Genomic DNA, 20094 nt, shown 5'->3' with positions numbered 1-20094 from the left:
CGGTAGTAGATTTAGAGGTATATATATCTCTGGCGTAGTTAGAATCACAATAGCTACTAAGATAAGGATTAGATTTAGTATAAGTAATACTATAATCTATAGTGCCTTTTAGATATCTTAGTATTTTCTTAATAGCGGTAAAGTGTTCTTTACTAGGATTACTAGCGAATCTAGCTAGTTTAATAGTAGAATAAGCTATATCCGGTCTAGTACCTAGTACTATATATAATAGGCTACCTATAATACCTTAAAATAGCTTAGTATCTTCTTTAGTAGCTATTTCGGTATTTGGGATTATTTTTAGCTTAGAATCTATAGGTGTATATATAGGGTAATAATTAGTTATATTATATTTTTCTAAGACCTTACTTATATATTTACTTTGACTTAGTTTTAAGGAATCCTTAGTTCGAATAATATCGATTCCTAAGTAGTCCTTTACTAAACCTAGTTCTTTAATAGTAAAGTGTTTTTTAATACTATTAATAAGATCTTATATATCGTCCTTATTAGGACCGATTATAGCTAAGTCGTCTACGTATATATATATATATATATCGTATTATTAGTAAATATACAAGATTCGGTTTTTAAGGGTTTATAACCGAATTCTCTTAGTTTATCTACTAAGGTAAAGTACTAGATTCTAGCCGACTACTTTAAGCCGTATAAAGCTTTATTTAATAGTTATAGAAGGTAAAATTTGGGATAAAGCGTAATAAAGACTAGATAACTTAATAATATATAAAAAGTATATATTTTACTTAAAGAACTTAAAACTATAGAGGGGATTTCTAACTATATATAAACTTTAGAATATGTTATTAGTAAGCTTTAAAGCTAAACTATTAACCTATAGTATAATTGCCGATATCTTGAGGGATTTAATTAACCTATAGTATAACTACCGATATCTTTAGATATCTAACTAGCCTATAGTATAAGTGCTAATATCTATACTATATAAAGTAGCCTATTAGATTAAATAGCGCTATATACACCTATATGCCGGCTAAATTACTAAGGCTTACTATATTATTATTCTTATCTCTAACAAATAGAAATAATAAGAATACGTAGGCTTAGTTTAAACTATAGTACTACTAAGCCTTAACCTAATTAAGTATAGAAAGAGAATAATATAAGTATTTATTACTATATATTATATATAAAACTAACATTTAGTTTAACTACTTTTTTTCTCTTTTTACTTTTAGTAATCTTATCTCTACTTATAGCTTTAACTAAAGGTAAGCTACTATTCTTAAAGGTCTTAAATATAGAATTATAAATAATCTTAATACTAATAATATTTTTAAAGTATTTATTTTAAGAACTCTTTTTAGTTAGCTCTTTTTTCTTAAAATTCTTACTATTAATACTAAGTAGTAGGTTTTTATTTTACTCTAACTCTTTTTACTTCTTAAATACTTAATTAAAATATATATCTAAATCTAACTCTTTATTTCTATTTAATAAATCTTTTAAAAGTATATTTTCTAATAGTTTTAAACTTAAATCTTTAAACTATTTAATATCTTTTATCTTTTTACTTTTATTAATAACTATAAAGATATAAGAAATAGTTAAAGTTAATAATTTATTATACTATATTTTCTTTTTAAGAGTTCTAGTAACTTTACTTAAGTATATTTTATATTTAATTAAAAATAGCTTTATTATTGCTTATAGTATAATTTAATCTTTAATTATTTTTATAGCTAGTTAAATATTAGTAGTTATTACTCTCTTATCTTTTCTTCTTTCTAGCTTATTACTAAAAAGATAATCTATAATAAATATATTAATTTATAGTATAGTCTTAGTAAAAGATATATCTTTACTTAGTACTTTAAGAGTTTAAGTAAAGATATTTATTTAAATATCTTTTCTATTATTTCTAACTTATATTATAAGTATATTTATATAGATTAAATCTCTTTTATCTTTACTTTAAGTCTTATAAGCTAGGTTTTTTAACTTATTTTCTTTATATTATTTAACTTTATTTAAATCTAGAAAGATTTAAATTAATAGAAAATATCTCTTTTTATACTTCTTTCTTAAACTAAATATATATTTTTTTAACTTATTCTTTACTATATAATAGTAAACTTTCTCTAACTTCTATAACTCTTTATTTACCTTATCTATTAGCTCTTTACTTTATATCTCTATTATAGTATTCTTATTCTCTTTTAAAAATCTATTTAATAATACTCTAATTTTCTTATAATCTAAAAATAGTTATACTAGTCTTATTACTAAAAGTTCTACTAGTTTTACTAACTATTAATCTTAATTAGTTATAATAATAGTAAATCTTATAAAAAAATTAAACTATCTACTAACTTAAATTACAATCTAAAAGATTATAATAATTATACTATACTATATAAGTAATTAAGATTTAGTATTTTAATAACTTTATTATTTAAAGAACTTAAGATAATAAATAATAATATTATATTAAGCTAGATAATAGTAATATTAGTTTCGACTCTTATAAGTTATTTTATTCTTAATATATAAATAAAGAATAAAATAAGATAGATAAAAGCTAACCTACTATTATAAATAAATAAAGTTAAATATTAAAAGAACTAAGTCTAAAAACTAAATACTAGATAGTAATATAGAAATATAAAAGAAACTAATAATACTAATAATATTAATAAGACTAATAGAAATAACAAAAACAATAAATCTAATAAATAATCTAAATAATCTAAATAATCTAAATTCGACGTATTCTAGAGGCTATACAGAACCTCACAACAGAATTTACAATATAATGAAGTAGAAGAGTGGAAACGCGAAGGGCAGGAGCTCGACTACTTCTATCTAAATCTCCAATTGTAGTGGCAGCTTTTCAGTCTAAATATTGAGACGCTTAGCCAATACGCACGACTTAAAATACGAGCTCAAGGTTGGTAGAATTATGCTTGTAGGAAATTGAATTTCGAGTTTGGTTCAGTAGGAGATATTGTAATACCTAGATGCTTCGGATTCCGATATAGATAATCAGTAGATTTTGATTACGGAATACAAACCGAATGCTTTCATACCAGATTCAAGAACAGAAAGCTTGGAATAGAAGTAAACCTGCATGTACAGCTCATGATAGACGCCGAATAGTGGTTCAAGGGGTATTGCGAATAAAACTAGTAAGTTGTTGAAGTTGTGAAGAAAAACCAGGGCTAACTTCATGCAAATTTTCTTAATAGCCACTGTAAGTTTGGAGAGGTAGCTGGCATCTATACTGCCTTATTTGGTCACAAACAGTTTCACAGACTTATAGTATTTGTTAATTGCTAGAGGTGGGAACGAACGATATGCTATTTGGCAATTAATCAATAGGAAGTGTGAAGGACTCAGAAACACACTATTCTGTAACGGTCTTGATAATGGTCGAAATCTTATACATATGTGCATTGTTCTGAATTGGCGGGATTAATTCATTGAGGGTGAATTAGGTATTTGTGTTATGAATACACTGCACTCGTACGATACTACGATGAAAGTTACACTCGTAAATCGACATCAAGCTGTTGTCAAATATTTAAAGCCCCCTTAATGGATTATTGACGTATTCTAGAAACATCGTCATAAAATTAATCGCTGTGATATAGTAGACAAATTATCTTGGGAAAAGGCATATGTGCGACGAGGTTCGAATGACCTTTGTAACGATCGCATTAACGTATTAAGTAATCAAGATGTATATGATTTGGTATAAAATAATAGACAACAGGGCATTCCTTAACCCACAAGCAGTACTACTACATTTATCGATAATGTATGTGAATGAAGAATAAGCGTGAGTAAGTTGATTGACGCCATTGCCAAACCATCAATGATGCTAAGACCGAACCGTACCTCCAGAAACACCGTGTACATAAGACCCGTCTCATTTGTAACATCTTTTCACAATCAATCTATCATCGGATGATTCATAAGATCACCGGCTGTCCTCACTGCGGCTTTAATGATAGCCATTCATTTTGGTGGGCGACTCGGTACGCTGTAATCCCCGGCCGTTTGAGACATCTGTCAAGGCAGGTGAGGGATCTTGCGTATCATTGGAAACCGAGACCAATTTGTCCATAAAGCTAATGTAGTCGTACTGTGGCATGCCCCTATCTTCCTGAAGATCGGGACCGTTATGTGGCGGTATTATTGAGGTCAGCTTCTCGATGACATCGTCGGGTACTAAACTGTGCCGAAGATCCATCTCGGTGACATAAGGTTTCCCATCGGCGACTTCGCGGAAGCTTTGAAAAACTTGCTCTGCGGTGTTTTGGTCCTCTGTGACGTCCACCATGAAACGAATGAACTGTTCAAATGTTACGTGGTCCCTGCCATGCGAAGTTTCGAAGAAGGATTCGTGCATTTCATCCTCACTGAATACAAGTCCAAGTGACGCCAACGCAGCACTAAATTCCAGCTCCTGAAGACTGTTGGTGGCATCCCTATCAAAATGTCTGAACACACTCTCGAACTCTTCCAACTGGATTGGCGTCAGGTTCGTCATATTTCGCGCCACGACTTGATTGTCAAGGAATGCGAGCTTTTTCAGTACGGAGTTTTTGACAAGGCCGAGTTCATACGATAATTCATCATAAGTATATGTAGTGAAGTCGTTCTCCTCTATGTTTGCCTCTTCACATTTTTGGTCAACCTCGGCTATTTTCTCCAGATATTGATTAAGCGGTGATAAATTATCACTCAGTCGTCGCACGTGAGTCAATTGGTCCTCCACATCGCCCTCTAGCCCGGAAATAGCTAGCTGCATTGTGTTTAATGCTAGGGCGAAATCGTTGGCCTTGTCAGCGAAAGACTTTCTCAAGGCATTCTTGATACTGCACACAGTTAGGTTCAGTCTCACTCCGTAACTCGTGCACTTACTCTCTAATGGTCTCATTTATCAACTGCCCCCTAGCCATTTCAGCCCTCATCAAAAGTGCCCATTCATTGTCCAGTACGCTTAATCTCAAGTCTGGAGGCGGCTCATAAGCTCTCAGTCGGTAGGTACTCATCTTGGTTTTGATGTTGCCTAACAGAGCCGCGAGGTCGCTCTTCTCGGCCACCCACTCTCGCTTCTTCCCCCTTTTGTATCCGCTGAACTCTGCCGCTTGCATTTTAGCGTCGGTATAAGTTCCCTCGAAGGTGGCCGCTTGCCATCTTTCGTCTTGCTCCTTGATGTTTTGGAGTAGTTGTCGAACCCTCCTCTCGTAACCGCTTTGCATTTCCCATGCACCCTGCATATTGTTGACAAACTTCTCAACTCTACGACCTGCGTTTTCCACCTTCTCCATCTGTGAAAAGGCATGGAACCAATACGCTATGTAGGTCATCAAACTCCTCTCGTCTGGTTTCGCCACGTCACACACATCTTCGACATCTAGTAGAGCCGGGATCCCAATTTCTTTGGATGCGAGGTCAAAGGCAAGTTGCATATTGCCTTTATGGTCGTTTTTGTCGAGAGAGTCGTAATCAATCAAGTCGGGCCGGTGGATGTCTAGCAAGGCGCAGAATGCAAGCCCGTCGTTCCAGCTATCTGTGAAGTTTCGTACTTCTACCTCATCGTAGCAAGCGGTTTTCCGCTGACACCAAAGAAGCAGGCCCTCCTTCGCCGTCATACCCTCCTCATTGATATCAGATATTGTGAACCTTAAGATGAGAGTCCAGATAAGTCCAAGAATAATCTTTCGATTTCCATCCACCACGTCCTCCGCGCCTATATTCGTCATCTGGATCCCGCGAGACTTGATGAAGTCTAATGAAAGATTGGCATTCTCAAATCGCTGAACTCGGAGTTTAGGCTTTGCTGCGTATCGACCCAGGGATTCGTTGGAGAGGCATTCGAGAAGATGTATTAATATGACCTGGGGGTTCAACATTAGTGTACGAAGTCGAAACGCAGCAGGAAAGTAAGAAAACGTACGCCGTCGCTGAGGTCCTTCACGAGATCTACCACCGCCAGATCTCGTGGCTCTATCTTAGTATTTAACCTGCATTAACATCAGCAACATTTTCTTCCTTAATTGTCTCTCTGTGCTGCTGTCCTACCATTTTGTAAATGTCTTCTGCTGGACTGTGATCCATTTCTGTTGCTCCGCAAATGCCATCTTGGTCATAACATGCTCATGCAATGGTTCAATCGCCTTTAACCCGTGGTCTGCGGGAAGGCTTGCAGAGCTACGATTGTGGAAGCGATTTCTCCTTCTCCCTGTGAGGAGTTCACCGCTGGAATCGGTAGAAGCTGCAGGGGCACATGCAGCGGCAGCGGCACTTTCGCTGGCACTTCGCTGGAGACGAGTTGTGAACTTCTTTGAGCGGTTGGCTTCTTTTTGTAATGATGCACGATCTCGACGGGATTTGGCAACACTCCTAGGGGGCGATGAAAGGAATGGAGGTGATATTGATGCAGTTGCGTTTGGCACATAAATCGTGTCGTCGTTATTTACTTCGCCGTTGCTAGAGACGACGGTTATGCTACTCTGGTAGCTAGAGCGGGCCGAGCTTCTACCGGAGTCCGATTCCGATGGTGGTGGGGTAACAATGACTCGGCGAAGATCCTCAAACGAGATGGGATTGAAATCCTCCATGATGGGCCAACCTTTACGAGGTAAACGGGAATATTTGTGCCTTTCGACGAGCGGTTTTCTTGAGTTATCGTGAGAGGACCGAATTCATCAGACCGGATCGAAGGGCACTGGTATATATTGTGCAGATTGATCTTCTTTGCAGGGCGATCTGGGGGATAGGTGCTGGGATCTAGGGACTTCACTTGTACGATGCATTAAAAAGGCATATATTTCCAACATCACAGCCTCAAAGCCTCGTGCTAGAGCCAAACTCTGGTGAAGAACAGCAAGGAAGACGTCCTTTCGTAGGAGGGCAACCAGTAACTACCCCAGGAGGTTGCGAAGATATGCTATTCTAGTCCGAGGGCATAATTCAAGATGTTTTAAGTGTTCAATACACCCAACGCGAGAGCTTCAAAGTTCATAGGGATGATCCTAACAAGCGGTAATAGCGTAGGTACCCAGTCTAGGTAGCCGTAAAGTACACAGGAATGAGCAACAACTGTCCTTACCAAGCGGGCGCCTTTGAGATCTAGGGCAGGTGTTTTGGCGTAGAGATATTCTTAACACCCGACATGTCACCTCCGCTAGCGACCCAGAGGACTACACAGCGTAAAGTCCTAATCGCGACAGAAAGACTAATGCAAGTGGTCCTACCTACCTGACTATCTAGGTACCTACCTAGGTAGGTACGCAGGCACTGTACCTAAGGTACAGTAGGTAATATTCAGTGTTAACCTGTAACGGTGCGTTTTCCCCTTTTCGTCTCATGCTTAGCGAGCTCAAGGTTCTCCCCTTTCCATTCCAAGGGTGAAACATGGAAGTCGGGACACCCACGTGACACCTCAGTCGGCTGTCCCGCACCTGTGAGCACCTCCGACTCTGCTCCCGGCTGCCGAGAGTATCCCGTTTGACTCTAAAGACCAACCGAGAACGGGCGAGGATCCATAATTTGGCCAGGTACCCGACCCGAGGTCGGCTCGACGGGAGAACAGATGCAGCCAGCTGGAGCCCCACCCGGGGTACGTGTCACTAGCCACAGTAGCCTCAGCATTCGCCACAAAATTTCAACCGCACCTGCATGTGCCAGCCATCATCGCCATATATTTGAGTCCCCCAAACTTCATAGTCGCATTCATCATAATACCCGCCCAAATAACTAGTTCGCAAACTCTCTCCCATCCAGGATGGTGGACGCACCTTCGCGGAAGTATGGCCTATTACAGGATCTCTTCCTTCTTGCTGTTTCTGTAAGAACGTCTGCTCCACCATATCTCGATAGGATTCTGCGCGCGTATGGAAGCTGACCCACGAGTAGCTAGGTGGCATGTGGTATCTGGCGCAGAACGTCGTTTCCAGTCTTCCCATGGGTGTCGGTGATCCTGAAAAGGAGCAACATGAGCAGGCGCGAGTAAAAGCGACCGCAAACCTTCGCAGACTGAATAGACCTCGGGACGATTCTGACTCCGACGACGAGTCCACCAGTGGAGGCAACGGAAAGGAACGGCCGAGGAAAGAAAACTTGGAGCTAGATCAATATGAAAGTCAGATAGCTTTGGAAGTTGTAGCTCCTGAAGACATACCTGTGGGGTTCGACGGTACGTTTGGAGTATCATCTTGAATCGAAGCAAACCATGCTAACTTGCGGGAGATATTGGTGGGCTCGAAGATATTATCGAGGAACTAAAGGAATCCGTTATATATCCCCTAACCATGCCGCACTTATATGCCCAAACCTCTTCCTTACTTTCGGCGCCCTCCGGTGTGTTGCTATATGGCCCTCCCGGATGTGGTAAGACAATGTTGGCAAAAGCCCTGGCTCATGAGAGTGGAGCCTGCTTTATCAACCTGCACATTTCAACGTTGACCGAGAAGTGGTATGGGGATTCAAACAAGCTAGTCAGAGCCGTATTCTCTCTCGCCCGAAAGCTACAGCCTACAATAGTTTTTATCGATGAAATCGATGCTGTGCTTGGCCAGCGGCGTAGTGGAGAGCATGAGGCGAGTGGAATGGTGAAGGCAGAGTAAGTCTTCAAACATTTAATCAAACCGTGGCGCTAATTCTGTACAGGTTCATGACTCTATGGGACGGTCTTACTTCCGCTAGTGAAAGTGGACTACCAGCGAGAATTATGATACTTGGCGCTACGAACAGAATACAAGATATTGACGAAGCAATCCTTCGAAGAATGCCCAAAAAGTTTCCGGTTTCTTTACCGTCGAGGACACAAAGATTACGAATCTTGCAGTTGTTGTTGAAAGACACTAAAATAGACACAGAAAATTTTGACATGGACTATGTAACCCGTGTCATGGCTGGCATGTCTGGAAGCGACATCAAGGAAAGCTGTAGGGATGCAGCCATGGCGCCAGTACGTGAGTATATCAGAGAACAGAGACAGAAAGGTGTCGCCATGGCAGGTGTGAGGGCAGATTCAGTCCGAGGAATTCGAACGTCCGACTTCTTTGGCACAAAAGGTGGCCAAATCATCAACAATAACCATGCCAAGGTGATAAAGGAATCAAGTAAGCATACTCGAGGCAAGCAGGAGGGCTCGAGTGATGAATATGAGGATGTCGATGAGACGTTAGCGGAGTCTATGGATTAGTCATCTATATCTAGGGTGTTAATCGAAATGGGATCTTGTAGAAATATAGGCATGGCGTCTAGAGGATAATGCTTTACATGGAGAGCACTTCTATGAGGGATGATAATTACATCAAAGCATGCATAAAGCTCGGTCGGATATATACCACTTTAGACAAGATCATTGTTATGAATTTTCAACATCGCGAATACCCAATGGCCTTCGAACACCGTCAAGGCATCAGTTCAAGAAGTCTAATACAGTTCGAATTTGCAGTCTGCGGCGAATGCAGCTGTTGTGGTCTTCATGCGGACAGCTTCGTACGAGGATGAAATCATGGCGGCCTTCTCTCTTGGGCTTGCTGAAAATTTATCGTATCAGACAGCTCAAAAGATTGAGTCGCTATGACAAATGTCGCCACAGCCACTGTCCACTAATTATTCACGTGTCTTTCAGCTATCGCTAAAACTCCAACCACTTTGTTACGCTGTCAAACCTTTGCATTTGGTTACTAGCACGATCAGATGGCGTGTCACAATCCGTCGTCCATCGCAACAATTCATGCCCTTGCTGGGTTTATACCACTAGGACAGATTGCAACGTTATTACCTCTAGCATCTTCCTTTGCGGGTCGTTGTTTTGTACTGAATGCATAGTTCGCGATTTTGTACCAGAAAACAGCTCTGTATCGACTCTACTTTAAAGACTGAAAATGCAACTTGTGGACAGGCAGCTGCTTGCTTGATGATTTTTACGATGCTTAGATCTCTAATCGAAATCGCCTCTGGTTTTCGAGTGTGTTCTCACTTATATTCAGAATATTGCTTAGGACCAGTCGTACATTTCGAGGATCTTGGGTATTCTCATTCTCAAGTTACTTTCTACCTACTTCAAGTTGACCAGAAGGGTTTGAAAGACATACAGACGTGGTAAACAATACTTCTTCAAATCCATCCTGGCGGTCCTGGCAGTGGATCGTCGAAGCACTGCCGAGCTTGAGACGGTGGAGGTGGAAGTGGTCGGTTACTAGATAGACTACTTCCAGAACCTCTACTGCTCTGCTGAGAGACCACTGCTGGGTGGTGTCTTCTCTGGTGCAAGGTACCAGATGGTGGTCGAGTCGCTCTAAGCTGCGGGTTTGTGGGTGCTTCTCTCCCCCCATGTATGTTCGTAGCTAGTTGCGCTTCATTCAGAGGACGAGAGAAATTTGGGGGTCGATCAAAATGTGCACGGTACTCCTTGGGCGAGAAGCTACTGTAGTGATTGTTCATATTGGAGATGCGGAAGTCTCGAAAGGTTGGATGGTCTCTTCGTCGAAGTTAGATAGGTTGATTGACCGCAAGGAGGTATGGTGTGGTTCAGGGGATTGTCTTGAAAGCAGTAGAATGGTAGTAAGAGATTTTTTTATGCAAGATGTGTTGCCTCTAAGGGTGATTGGATTATTTTCCTCTTGCTGAATATTTTGCAAACGACGCCCAATGTGAATGTTACTGAGAGAAGCTGTCATATTCAGCATTGAGAACGGCTGTCTGGGTAGGACTCAACTGGCCGGTAGAGTTCTGAGACCGACAGTTATTCGTCACCGGACAGCAACCAGATAGATTGTAATTGTTAATGGCGTCTAAGCACGAATTGGCTTCAACTTAGAGCCCCAATTTGAACTTGAATCACCAAAGTCGCTAACATCAGCCTTAACCATTAAGAGGGCAATTGACATCTAGTAAAGATGATTGATGTTTGTGGAGCATATATAAGATGCGAAGAACCTGAACCTTTTGAAGTCGGCGCTCAATGAAACATGATGATGGGTTTCACTTCTAGCAAGTTTCACCTATACAGCTTCCAATAGTACCCTTTTCCCTTTATATCATTGTTGATGTTTACCACACCTTACTTGAATGGGAAAACATTAGGATGTATGATTATACATATTAGTAGCTACCCGAAGAACCTCTGCTAACTAGTCTCGAAGTAGAGCACTTCAACTCCAGCGAAGTCTTGTTCTCCTTTTGACAGAAGAAATTTCTGCCCTGGCATTAATCCGCATCGTACGTCAATACTCTTAGAAATGGAAGAATATCTTTACTTGGACTTTGAGTTTACATATGAGTCGAAGCATTTGTGAATCTAGTTATCCTTAGAAAGTAAAATTTTTAATCTCAACAAATCAAGCAATCTGTCTTTCGATTAAAAGCTTTACTTATGTAAGATAGAAATCGTTAGATTGAAACAGTCGTAGATATAGTAGGTGGCAAGAGCCCAGGGTACTAGCTCAGAGAACACATTCGAATCCCGTTATCCTGGTAGGCTACTATTTGAAGTATGTGCTGAGACGACACTAATCAGATAATCTGGAATTTCCATAGAGTACATACTCGATTTGAGGGAAAAGTTATTAGCAACAACACTTGATACTATTACGCGGCAACAGCTTCAAATCCCTCGTCCTCCGTCAATTTCGAGACAAGTACCAGTGATAAACTTCGCTTCCTCACTTGCCAAAAACAGAGAATAGTTTGCAATATCTAAAGGATCTGTAAGTCTTCCCAGTGGAACATTGAACAAGAACTTCTTGAAGTTTTCTTCGGTTGGCGGGACGCCTACGAATGTTTCAAATCTGACGACATGTTAGCGCTCACAGCAAGTCAAGGATTGGGCGAGACCTGGATGGTATAGTATGAACACTTACAAGCCCGTAGCGCTCAAAAGAGGACAAATAGAATTGACTCGAATATTCTTGTTGCCGTACTCAGCTGCTAGACCTTTAGTTGCCTGGATTTTCCTGCGGTCAGCTTTATTGCAAACATTTCGAGGAGAGCGACTTCACATTTGTGACTGCGGCTTTGCTAGAATTATACCAAACGAGTCCAGGGCGTGGTCGAGTCGCTCCAATTGAAGCAATGTTGATAATCGAACCTCCATTACCTTGTTTTATGAGTGTTGGAATGACGATGGCTGAGCAATGATACACGCTTTTTACATTCACGGCGAAGACCTTATCGAAATCGTCTTCTGTGACTTCAGCCGTCGGCTGACAATTGTTAGTCTTACTCATGGGGTTGAATATTGCAGTAATTCCGTCGAATCTGTCCCCGGCATACCTTATTTGGATAACTCGTTCCTGCATTATTGACCACCACATCCACTCTCCCCCACTTGCCAATGCATTGTTTGAGGCAGCTCTCCCAGTCATTGCTCTTAGCGACATTCATCTGCACAAAATGCATGTTGTCCTTGTTGTGTTGGGAAACTCTGCCACCGCCTTCGGGATTCATATCGGCGACGATAACTTTACAACCCTCATCGGAGAAACGTTTAGAGATGGCTTCACCAAATCCAGAACCACCGCCTGTCACTATTGCTACCTTTCCTGCAAGACGAGAGCCAGAGGCGGTCGAGGTAGTCATGTTGGCCACAAGGATCTGTTGTCGACTTTTGTGATATGCGAATCTTCTCTTCTTCAATTGCGATGAATTGCTTCGGATCAGATTGAGGTGACGGCAGGCCTCCTCTAGTCGTTAGTTTGGCCTTGGGAGAAGAACAACGAGGTGTTCTCGATGTTATTCGTAGTTGGGTTCGACGCTGAGCGGCAACTTCCCCATTCGTTATTCTGACCCACGACAAAGTTATTTCGAACACAGAGTCGTTTTGACAGTTGTATTAGAGCTCACCGAGAGACCTCAAATCGATGTAAGAATTGGACATCAATGTACTCCTTGGTATTACTCTTTGCCTCGAGGGAGAGGGGTAGAATCACGTGTCTCGGAATTGACTCCGCGATCTATCAAACAGTGAGTTAGAGGTGGTTTGTCCAAACATTTCGCATTTACTTGACGGGCCCATCCAAGATCGTGAGACCTGCTTGGGGATTCGAACTGGTCAGAAGTCCGAGTATTAGTGAGCTATACCAGAAAGCTTTCCGCGACTGCGCCAACGATCGGACGGATACATGACAACCACCAATATTGTTGAGATTTCTAGTATAGATTTACTTGGGCTCAAGTATTTACCTGGGCTCAAAATGTTCAGGAATGAGTTGGTAGCCGGATTCTCCTGTAAGCAACAGACAGCCATCAAGAACTCTTGCAAGGGTTTCAACAAGGTCAAGGCGAATTTCAAGACCGGGTACAAAGTCTTGTTGAACTTATGTGGGATTCGCCTCGACTCCTTCCATCTCAAGTAGCAGAATGGATGTGACATGAGATAAAACTTGGAAGTGCAAGTGTCAAATATGTCAAATATGTCAAAAGTCAAATAAGTTGGCAGCTCTGATGCCCGGCATTCTGGGCAGATCGGCATCAACGCTGAGCTGAGCTGAGCCGAGCTGAGCCATAGTGTGATTGAAGCCATTTTTCAAGGAACGTAAACATGCGGGGTACCTAGGTGACGGTGATACTCGAGTATTGTAGTTTATGGTCGCTCGAGGTCACCGGTCATTATCATAGCCGAATATCATTAGTCTCTCCGATCGCAATTCTGAAACGGAATTTTTTAAGATGGTTGCGCCCGCCTGGGCCGTCTTGGATTTTGCCAAGCGAAAGACACGCCTGCTTCTTGAAACAAGCTTTCCTCTGACGCGGCGCGATGCCAAAGATACATCTTGGTCTGAGGCGGGCGAAGCTGTGCGAGATGCCGATATCCAGACATCGTGAGATTTTCTCTTGGCAACGTGTTGTTGAAGTGGGGGATCTGAATTGCGGATGTCGTCGACGATTCATAGCTTATCTGCCGCTCTGCCTCTGCTGCCCCTTGTTTGCGAAGTCACATCTGTGCAACCACACTCGCACACCAGAAGATCCTGCAGATATGAGATAGTGCAGCGTTTGGGTTGTTTTATTGGACGACTTTTTCATATGCGCCGACGAGGATAAATGTAAGTGGCGTTGACTTGAATCTACCTACCTGTAGGTACCTAGGTATCTGTCAAGACCAACTGGACGAGAAACTGGAAAGCAAATACAGGAGTGATGAGCTCTTAGTAGGTCGCTACTGCCAGGTTTCGGCCTCTTTCTGTCATTCCCGTAGCTATCCAAGATTCCTTGGTCTTCAACGGCTGGCGCACGAAGGAGTTGGACATCAATGGTTGAGTTAAAGAACCACTCTGTTTGCGAACTTGGATTCCGAATACCTACGTGAGTACCTACCTAGGTACTTGTTGTATATACGACACGATTAGTTCGGTAGGTAGGTAGGTACCTACCTAGGGTGCTGTTGAGGTAATTTCCATGTCGGATAGCAGAAACAGCTCTCCCCCAGCCACCAACATTATTTTCCAATGGCACCCACCGTGTCAGAGGGCCACTACTCCGTACTATGGAGGAGAGGCATTATTCGCCTGCTACGCGCGGAAGAATCCAAGACAGATCACGACAGAATGAACAACAATAAGCGAGCCTCTTCCTCTTCTCTTCCTCCTCCTCCTCCCACCCTCGTCACCATCTGCATTATCATTGTCATACCTAGGTAGTAGCTAGGGCTAGTTCAGTATCTGGTTTGCTTGCGATGTACTCGAGTATTATTGAATGAAATGCTATCCCCTTTACCCGTAAGTCTCAGTGGTTGTGTCGCACATCACCTACCTAGGTAATGTTAACTCCTGGAAAGAGGTGTAACTGTGTGGTACACGGCATGAATTTGTTGTCTCTCGCGACATCAGACCTTGAAAAGTCTGGTTCCATACAGGACCTAGGTAGGTAAGGTCACTCTGTCAAGCCGTGCAGTAGCCGCTACAGTACGTTACCATCACCGGCTGAGTACGAGTAGTGCTGCTGCTGCTCTGCTGCACGACAAGCGTGCTGCAAAGGCTGCAAAGGCACTAACGAGGACGATACATCCATACATCGTCAGACCAGCTTCTTTCTTCTTCGTCTCTCCCTCTCCCTCTCTACTTGCTCCCTCCTCCACCCGCCCACTCCCTTGTGCGCGCGAGGCTCGACTAATGTCCACCTCGCTGGCGTAGTCCGGCCCGTCACCGCTTGGTCTTGTCGTCGCTCGCACATTGATATAAATCATAAATGCTGAAGAAGCCGCTGCGCAAACCCATACATTCGTTGTTGGTGGTCGTCGAGGCCACTGCGTACCGTCGTTTCCAGCAGAGAAATTAGCACCGCAACCAGCGTGCTCCCACCACAGTCCGTTCCCCTAGCGGCTCGTCTCGCCTATCGCTGAACCTCCGGCCCTCCACGCCTCACGCTTTTCCCAGGCTCGCGCCCAGCTTTCTCCCCCATCCCCTCCGAACCCGAACCTGCTGCATCACTCGACACAGACATCGCAACGACGACGTCGCCGTCAGTTAGATGAGGAGGAGATCAACCGGATCCGCCGCAGAGGAAGAAGGCGACGATTCCACCGTACCTCCCCCCCTCGCGAATGCCGCAGACCTCATCTCCCCCTTCGCTGGAGCAGGGGCCAGCTCGAAGCTCGACGAGGTGACCAGAGAAAGAGACTCGCGGAACATCAGGTCCACCGCCCGCCAGATCATCTCACAACACACACACGAGCTCGACCGCCGGAAAAGTACCGATCAGAGACCGTCGACCGCCAGAAGCAGGCGCCCGAGTAACACCAATTGGAGGCCGGGGGACGCGCGAAATGGGCAAATAGAGAAAAAGGGAGACACGGAGACATCTTTGATCAACGTCCCTTCGGAAGCCTCTGCCACCGACAAGATGGCAGACGCTCGACAGCATGCTCGCCGCTCGAGGCTGCGAAGTCCGTGGTCATTATCTCTCCTCACATTCGTTACCACCGTTTTAGCGCTTTTCGCCTTGGGCTCGATCATCCATTCGTTTTCCAATCGACAGCTCGACACGAAGGGATGCCGCATGTCGTACATGAGGCCGTCCTTTGCGAAGCTCTCGGACTTTGACACGGAGCACACTCGTTTTGCCAGCAAGTATTCAGTGTATTTATATCGGGAGGGTATGGTCGATGAAGACACCAAGGTATGGAGCCGTCCAGTCTAGGAGGTGCAGTGTGCTCATGTATAATTCTTTTAGGTGAAAGGAGTTCCAGTATTATTCATACCTGGAAACGCCGGCTCCTACAAGCAGGTACGCCCAATTGCAGCGGAAGGGGCGACGTATTTCCACGATGTCCTGAGACACGACGCGGCAGCAATTGACGCTGGTGCTCGAAATCTGGACTTCTTTACGGTTGACTTCAACGAGGATATAACAGCGTTTCACGGGCAAACACTACTGGACCAAGCGGAATACTTGAATGAAGCGATCGCTTATATTTTATCCTTATACCATGATCCTCGCAGATCAGAGCGAGACGCGGATCTGCCAGATCCAACGTCTGTCATTATTTTAGGACACTCAATGGGCGGCATCGTAGCCAGAACAATGCTGGTGATGCCAAATTACCAAGCGAATTCGATCAATACCATCATAACTATGTCTGCGCCGCACGCAAGGCCTCCCGTCTCATTCGATGCGGAAATCGTCCGAACTTACAAACAGATCAACGATTATTGGAGGCAGGCTTATTCCCAGAAATGGGCAAACAACAACCCATTATGGCATGTCACGTTGATTTCCATCGCCGGAGGTGGTCTTGATAGCGTTGTGCCTTCCGACTATGCTAGTTTGGAATCGTTGGTTCCGGACACGCACGGCTTCACCGTCTTCACGTCCTCGGTTCCAAATGTCTGGACCTCGATGGATCACCAAGCAATTTTGTGGTGTGACCAGTTTCGCAAAGTTGTCGTTCAATCGCTATACGATGCTATCGATGTTAAGCGACCCGCTCAGACAAAGCCAAGAGCGGAAAGAATGCGGATTTTTAAGAAGTGGTATCTGACAGGGATGGAGAGCATCGCGGAGAAAACACTTTCTCAGAAAGAGCCCACAACCTTGCTTACGCTTGAGGATAACTCAAACTCTATCATTCCTCAGGGAGAGCGTTTAGCGCTGCGGAAGTTGGGAGAGTCTCACAAGCCTCGCGCTCATCTTCTGCCCATTCCGCCTCAAGGCACGCCTGGCGGTAAGAGATTTACACTTTTGACCGATCAGAAGCTGGACAAGCCAGGAGAGTCTGGCAAGCTGGAGGTTCTCTTTTGCAGCGTCTTTCCACTCCACCCTGGCCAGTCTGCGACCCTATTTTCGATGAATATGGATCTTTCAGGTGATACCTCCGGGTCCACGAGGCTTGCTTGCAAAAACGCCGCGTCGGATGTCATTGCCCTTCCGGCATCAACAAGAACAACAAAGCGGCCATTTTATTTGGACGAAGAAGAGGAAGTCCTGCCATTCTCCTATTTACAATATGATTTGGAAGACATTCTTGAGCATCAATTCGTTGCAGTTGTCGATAAGGCAGTCGACCCAACTCCTGGTTGGGTGATTGCCGAATTCAGCGACAACGTCCAGTCGCATCGCGTGCGCTCATTGGGACTTCGGCGATTGTTGGCTTTCGGAATGAAAATTAAGCTCCCCCCTAACCGGCCTATGGTTGCAGAGGTCAAGATCCCAGCCCTACACTCAAGCTTGCTTGCCTACACTCTTGAGATGGGCAACCAAGTCTGTGGTGAGGACGCCGAACTCTTTACACCTCTTCTTCGGCAGTATATTTCAGATCCATACGAGTCGAAATACTTCGTGAACGTCAAACAGGCAAATATCAACCTGCATGGAGTTTCGCCGTTCATGCCTCCACCACTCAAGCACAAGGCCGTGCAGGATGGATTAAGCCTTCAATTCTGGACTGACCCAACCTGTAACTCGAGCGTTAAAATATCTCTCAAGGTTGATGTACCCGGCAGCATGGGGAAGCTTTACATGCGGTATCGCACAGTATTCGCAGCTTTTCCGTTGCTTGTGGTGACATTGGTGTTGAGGAAGCAATTTCGAGTCTACGATGAGACTGGAATATTCATGTCCTTCATTGAAAGTCTTGATATGTGTTTGCGACAATCACTGCCTCTTATGCTTGCTGCATTGACCTGCCTTGCGGTATCTTTCGCGCAGGCGAGCTCCGCTCCTCCCCGGGCTGCAGGTGGATTTTGGGGCTGGCGTGGTAATGCCACAGAATCACAAGTTGATTTCACGAAGAACGACTTGTTGGTCGGCTCCCAGGACCCATTTTTTTGGTTTATGGTACCGCTCATAGGACTGGTGTGCGTTGGAGTCGTGGTAATGGTTCATTACGCAACTTTGGCCATTACCTATGTTTTCAGTATCGTGTATAGCTGGGTTAGCACTAAACCAGCTTGGTTGAGGAATGAGGACAAGAGAAGAGCCACATCGCCAGCTTTCGCTCCATCTACCCCACGAAGGCGCGTTCTCACCACGGCCATTCTGTTGTTCCTTGTGTCGACGGTAATTCCATACCAATTTGCCTATCTCGTCGCCTGTCTTGTTCAGATAGCCACCTGTTCTCGCGCACTTCGCTTTGCCCGGGAAGCTCGATCCAACACCAACTACAACTTTTACAACTACGCCCACTCCGTATTTATACTCATGTTGTGGATCTTACCTATCAACTTGCCAATCCTCGTGGTATGGGTACACAACCTTGCCGTTCATTGGCTTACACCCTTCTCATCCCACCATAACGTTCTATCCATTATGCCCTTTATCCTCTTAGTCGAAACTCTCACCAGCGGGAAGATGATCCCTCGAGTTACCTCTCGTTTACGATACGTAACAAGCCTACTACTCTTCTTCATCGCTGCATATTCCGCCGTGTACGGGGTTACGTATGCTTATATGCTTCATTATATAGTCAACCTCGCTGCTGCTTGGCTGGTGGCTGTCCATTCCTCTAGCTCCTCCTGGTCTCTCGCCGGCCTGAGCACTATCTTTGAATCGGACACCAACGAGAATTCAAGGAAACGAGGAAAGACTCCGTGAAGAGTTTAACCCCCCACGGCGAAATATGACAGCTCTCTGTTCATAAAACGATTTCAACGACTCGATGCATTTCAATCGGCACTGGCACAGAGCAATTCGAAGCGAACAGCCTAATACTGTATCAACTTAGATCTGGTTTTAAACAATTGCCTCCTTTCATTTGCCGGCGTTTTCAGCAACAGCATCTGCGTATCCATTGAACGCACTCTTATAGATTTCCCGCGTTGCCAGGAATATCTGCACGCTGTACATAGGACATGGTTTTCGAGGATTATCTCCTTTTACATTCTGCATGCATTGCATCGAGGTCACGCCCTGTAGCAAGTGCCGTAATATCCAACCTTTCTTGTGTCGCATAAAGCTGAGAGAATTCAGCCTTTATTACTTTTAATGTTTATACCGCTCCATCATCTATCAGAGTTGGATGGTGGAGATGATTGACGGAAACGATTAGGAGGGCGTGTGGTGTCAAGCATGGAGTCGGATTCTCGTGGGGGTGGACCCGCGGGCAAATATCAGTAGGATTCAAGCTGGAGAAAGAGCCTGATTATGTGGTACCGCTTTTCTGCCTCCTAGTAGCGTCTATCTGTGAGGATATAGACCCCGAATACGTATGGGTGATTCGAGGTTAATGTTGGGGTTCTGTTGAGGAAGCAAATAAGCTTTAGGTGGGTGCGGCTTGAATAACAAAGACCTGTCGGAAGGTTGCCCACAAATAAATACTTGATCCAATAAGTTCTGCCTCCCCTGCGTGCACTCATACCTAGCTGTTCGGGTTTGAAAGATACTACCTAATTTTCACCTACGATGGTGGCCATCATTACGACGGTTAGAAATGAAAATGATTATTGACATTTTAGGAGTATATAAGACAGAATACTTGCTTCATACCGAGCCCTACTTTGATGAAAACAGAGAAAGATGAAGTCGAAAGCCGCATAGGATTTATGTTCAGTCCAATATATGGAACTGTTTTGCCAACCTGTGATGCCCAACTAATAGTCGGTGGGTCCTCCTCTTGCGCCTCCGGCTTAGAGTCGGGGGAAACCAAGTGTCCCA

The 20094-nt window shown here is 43.7% G+C and overlaps 4 protein-coding genes across 4 annotated transcripts; 2 read left to right on the top strand and 2 right to left on the bottom strand.

The window, feature by feature from the left end:
- Window positions 1-3985: 3985 nt before the first annotated feature.
- On the bottom strand, window positions 3986-6611 carry GLAREA_12777 (Calponin-homology, CH-domain-containing protein; the record flags this gene model as incomplete). Its single annotated transcript, XM_008083558.1, has 4 exons — window positions 3986-4862; window positions 4909-5888; window positions 5948-6014; window positions 6073-6611. The coding sequence occupies 4 exons, from the start codon at window positions 6609-6611 to the stop codon at window positions 3986-3988; spliced, it is 2463 nt and encodes an 820-aa protein (XP_008081749.1).
- Window positions 6612-7777: 1166 nt separating this feature from the next.
- GLAREA_12776 (P-loop containing nucleoside triphosphate hydrolase) lies at window positions 7778-9199 on the top strand (the record flags this gene model as incomplete). The annotated part of the gene is made up of 4 exons (XM_008083557.1): window positions 7778-7840; window positions 7909-8188; window positions 8242-8614; window positions 8662-9199. 4 exons carry the CDS (start codon window positions 7778-7780, stop codon window positions 9197-9199), a joined length of 1254 nt encoding a protein of 417 aa, XP_008081748.1.
- A 2412-nt stretch (window positions 9200-11611) lies between these two features.
- Window positions 11612-12585, bottom strand: GLAREA_12775 (NAD(P)-binding Rossmann-fold containing protein; the record flags this gene model as incomplete). Its single annotated transcript, XM_008083556.1, has 4 exons — window positions 11612-11795; window positions 11868-11950; window positions 12006-12209; window positions 12280-12585. The coding sequence occupies 4 exons, from the start codon at window positions 12583-12585 to the stop codon at window positions 11612-11614; spliced, it is 777 nt and encodes a 258-aa protein (XP_008081747.1).
- A 2889-nt stretch (window positions 12586-15474) lies between these two features.
- On the top strand, window positions 15475-19035 carry GLAREA_12774 (alpha/beta-Hydrolase; the record flags this gene model as incomplete). Its single annotated transcript, XM_008083555.1, has 2 exons — window positions 15475-16122; window positions 16177-19035. The coding sequence occupies 2 exons, from the start codon at window positions 15475-15477 to the stop codon at window positions 19033-19035; spliced, it is 3507 nt and encodes a 1168-aa protein (XP_008081746.1).
- Window positions 19036-20094: the final 1059 nt, after the last annotated feature.

The sequence above is a fragment of the Glarea lozoyensis genome (genome assembly GCF_000409485.1).
Source record: "Glarea lozoyensis ATCC 20868 chromosome Unknown GLAREA19, whole genome shotgun sequence".
Lineage (NCBI taxonomy): Eukaryota > Fungi > Ascomycota > Leotiomycetes > Helotiales > Helotiaceae > Glarea > Glarea lozoyensis.
Note: the sequence above shows the minus strand (reverse complement) of the source record. Positions and strands in the feature narration are given on the sequence as shown.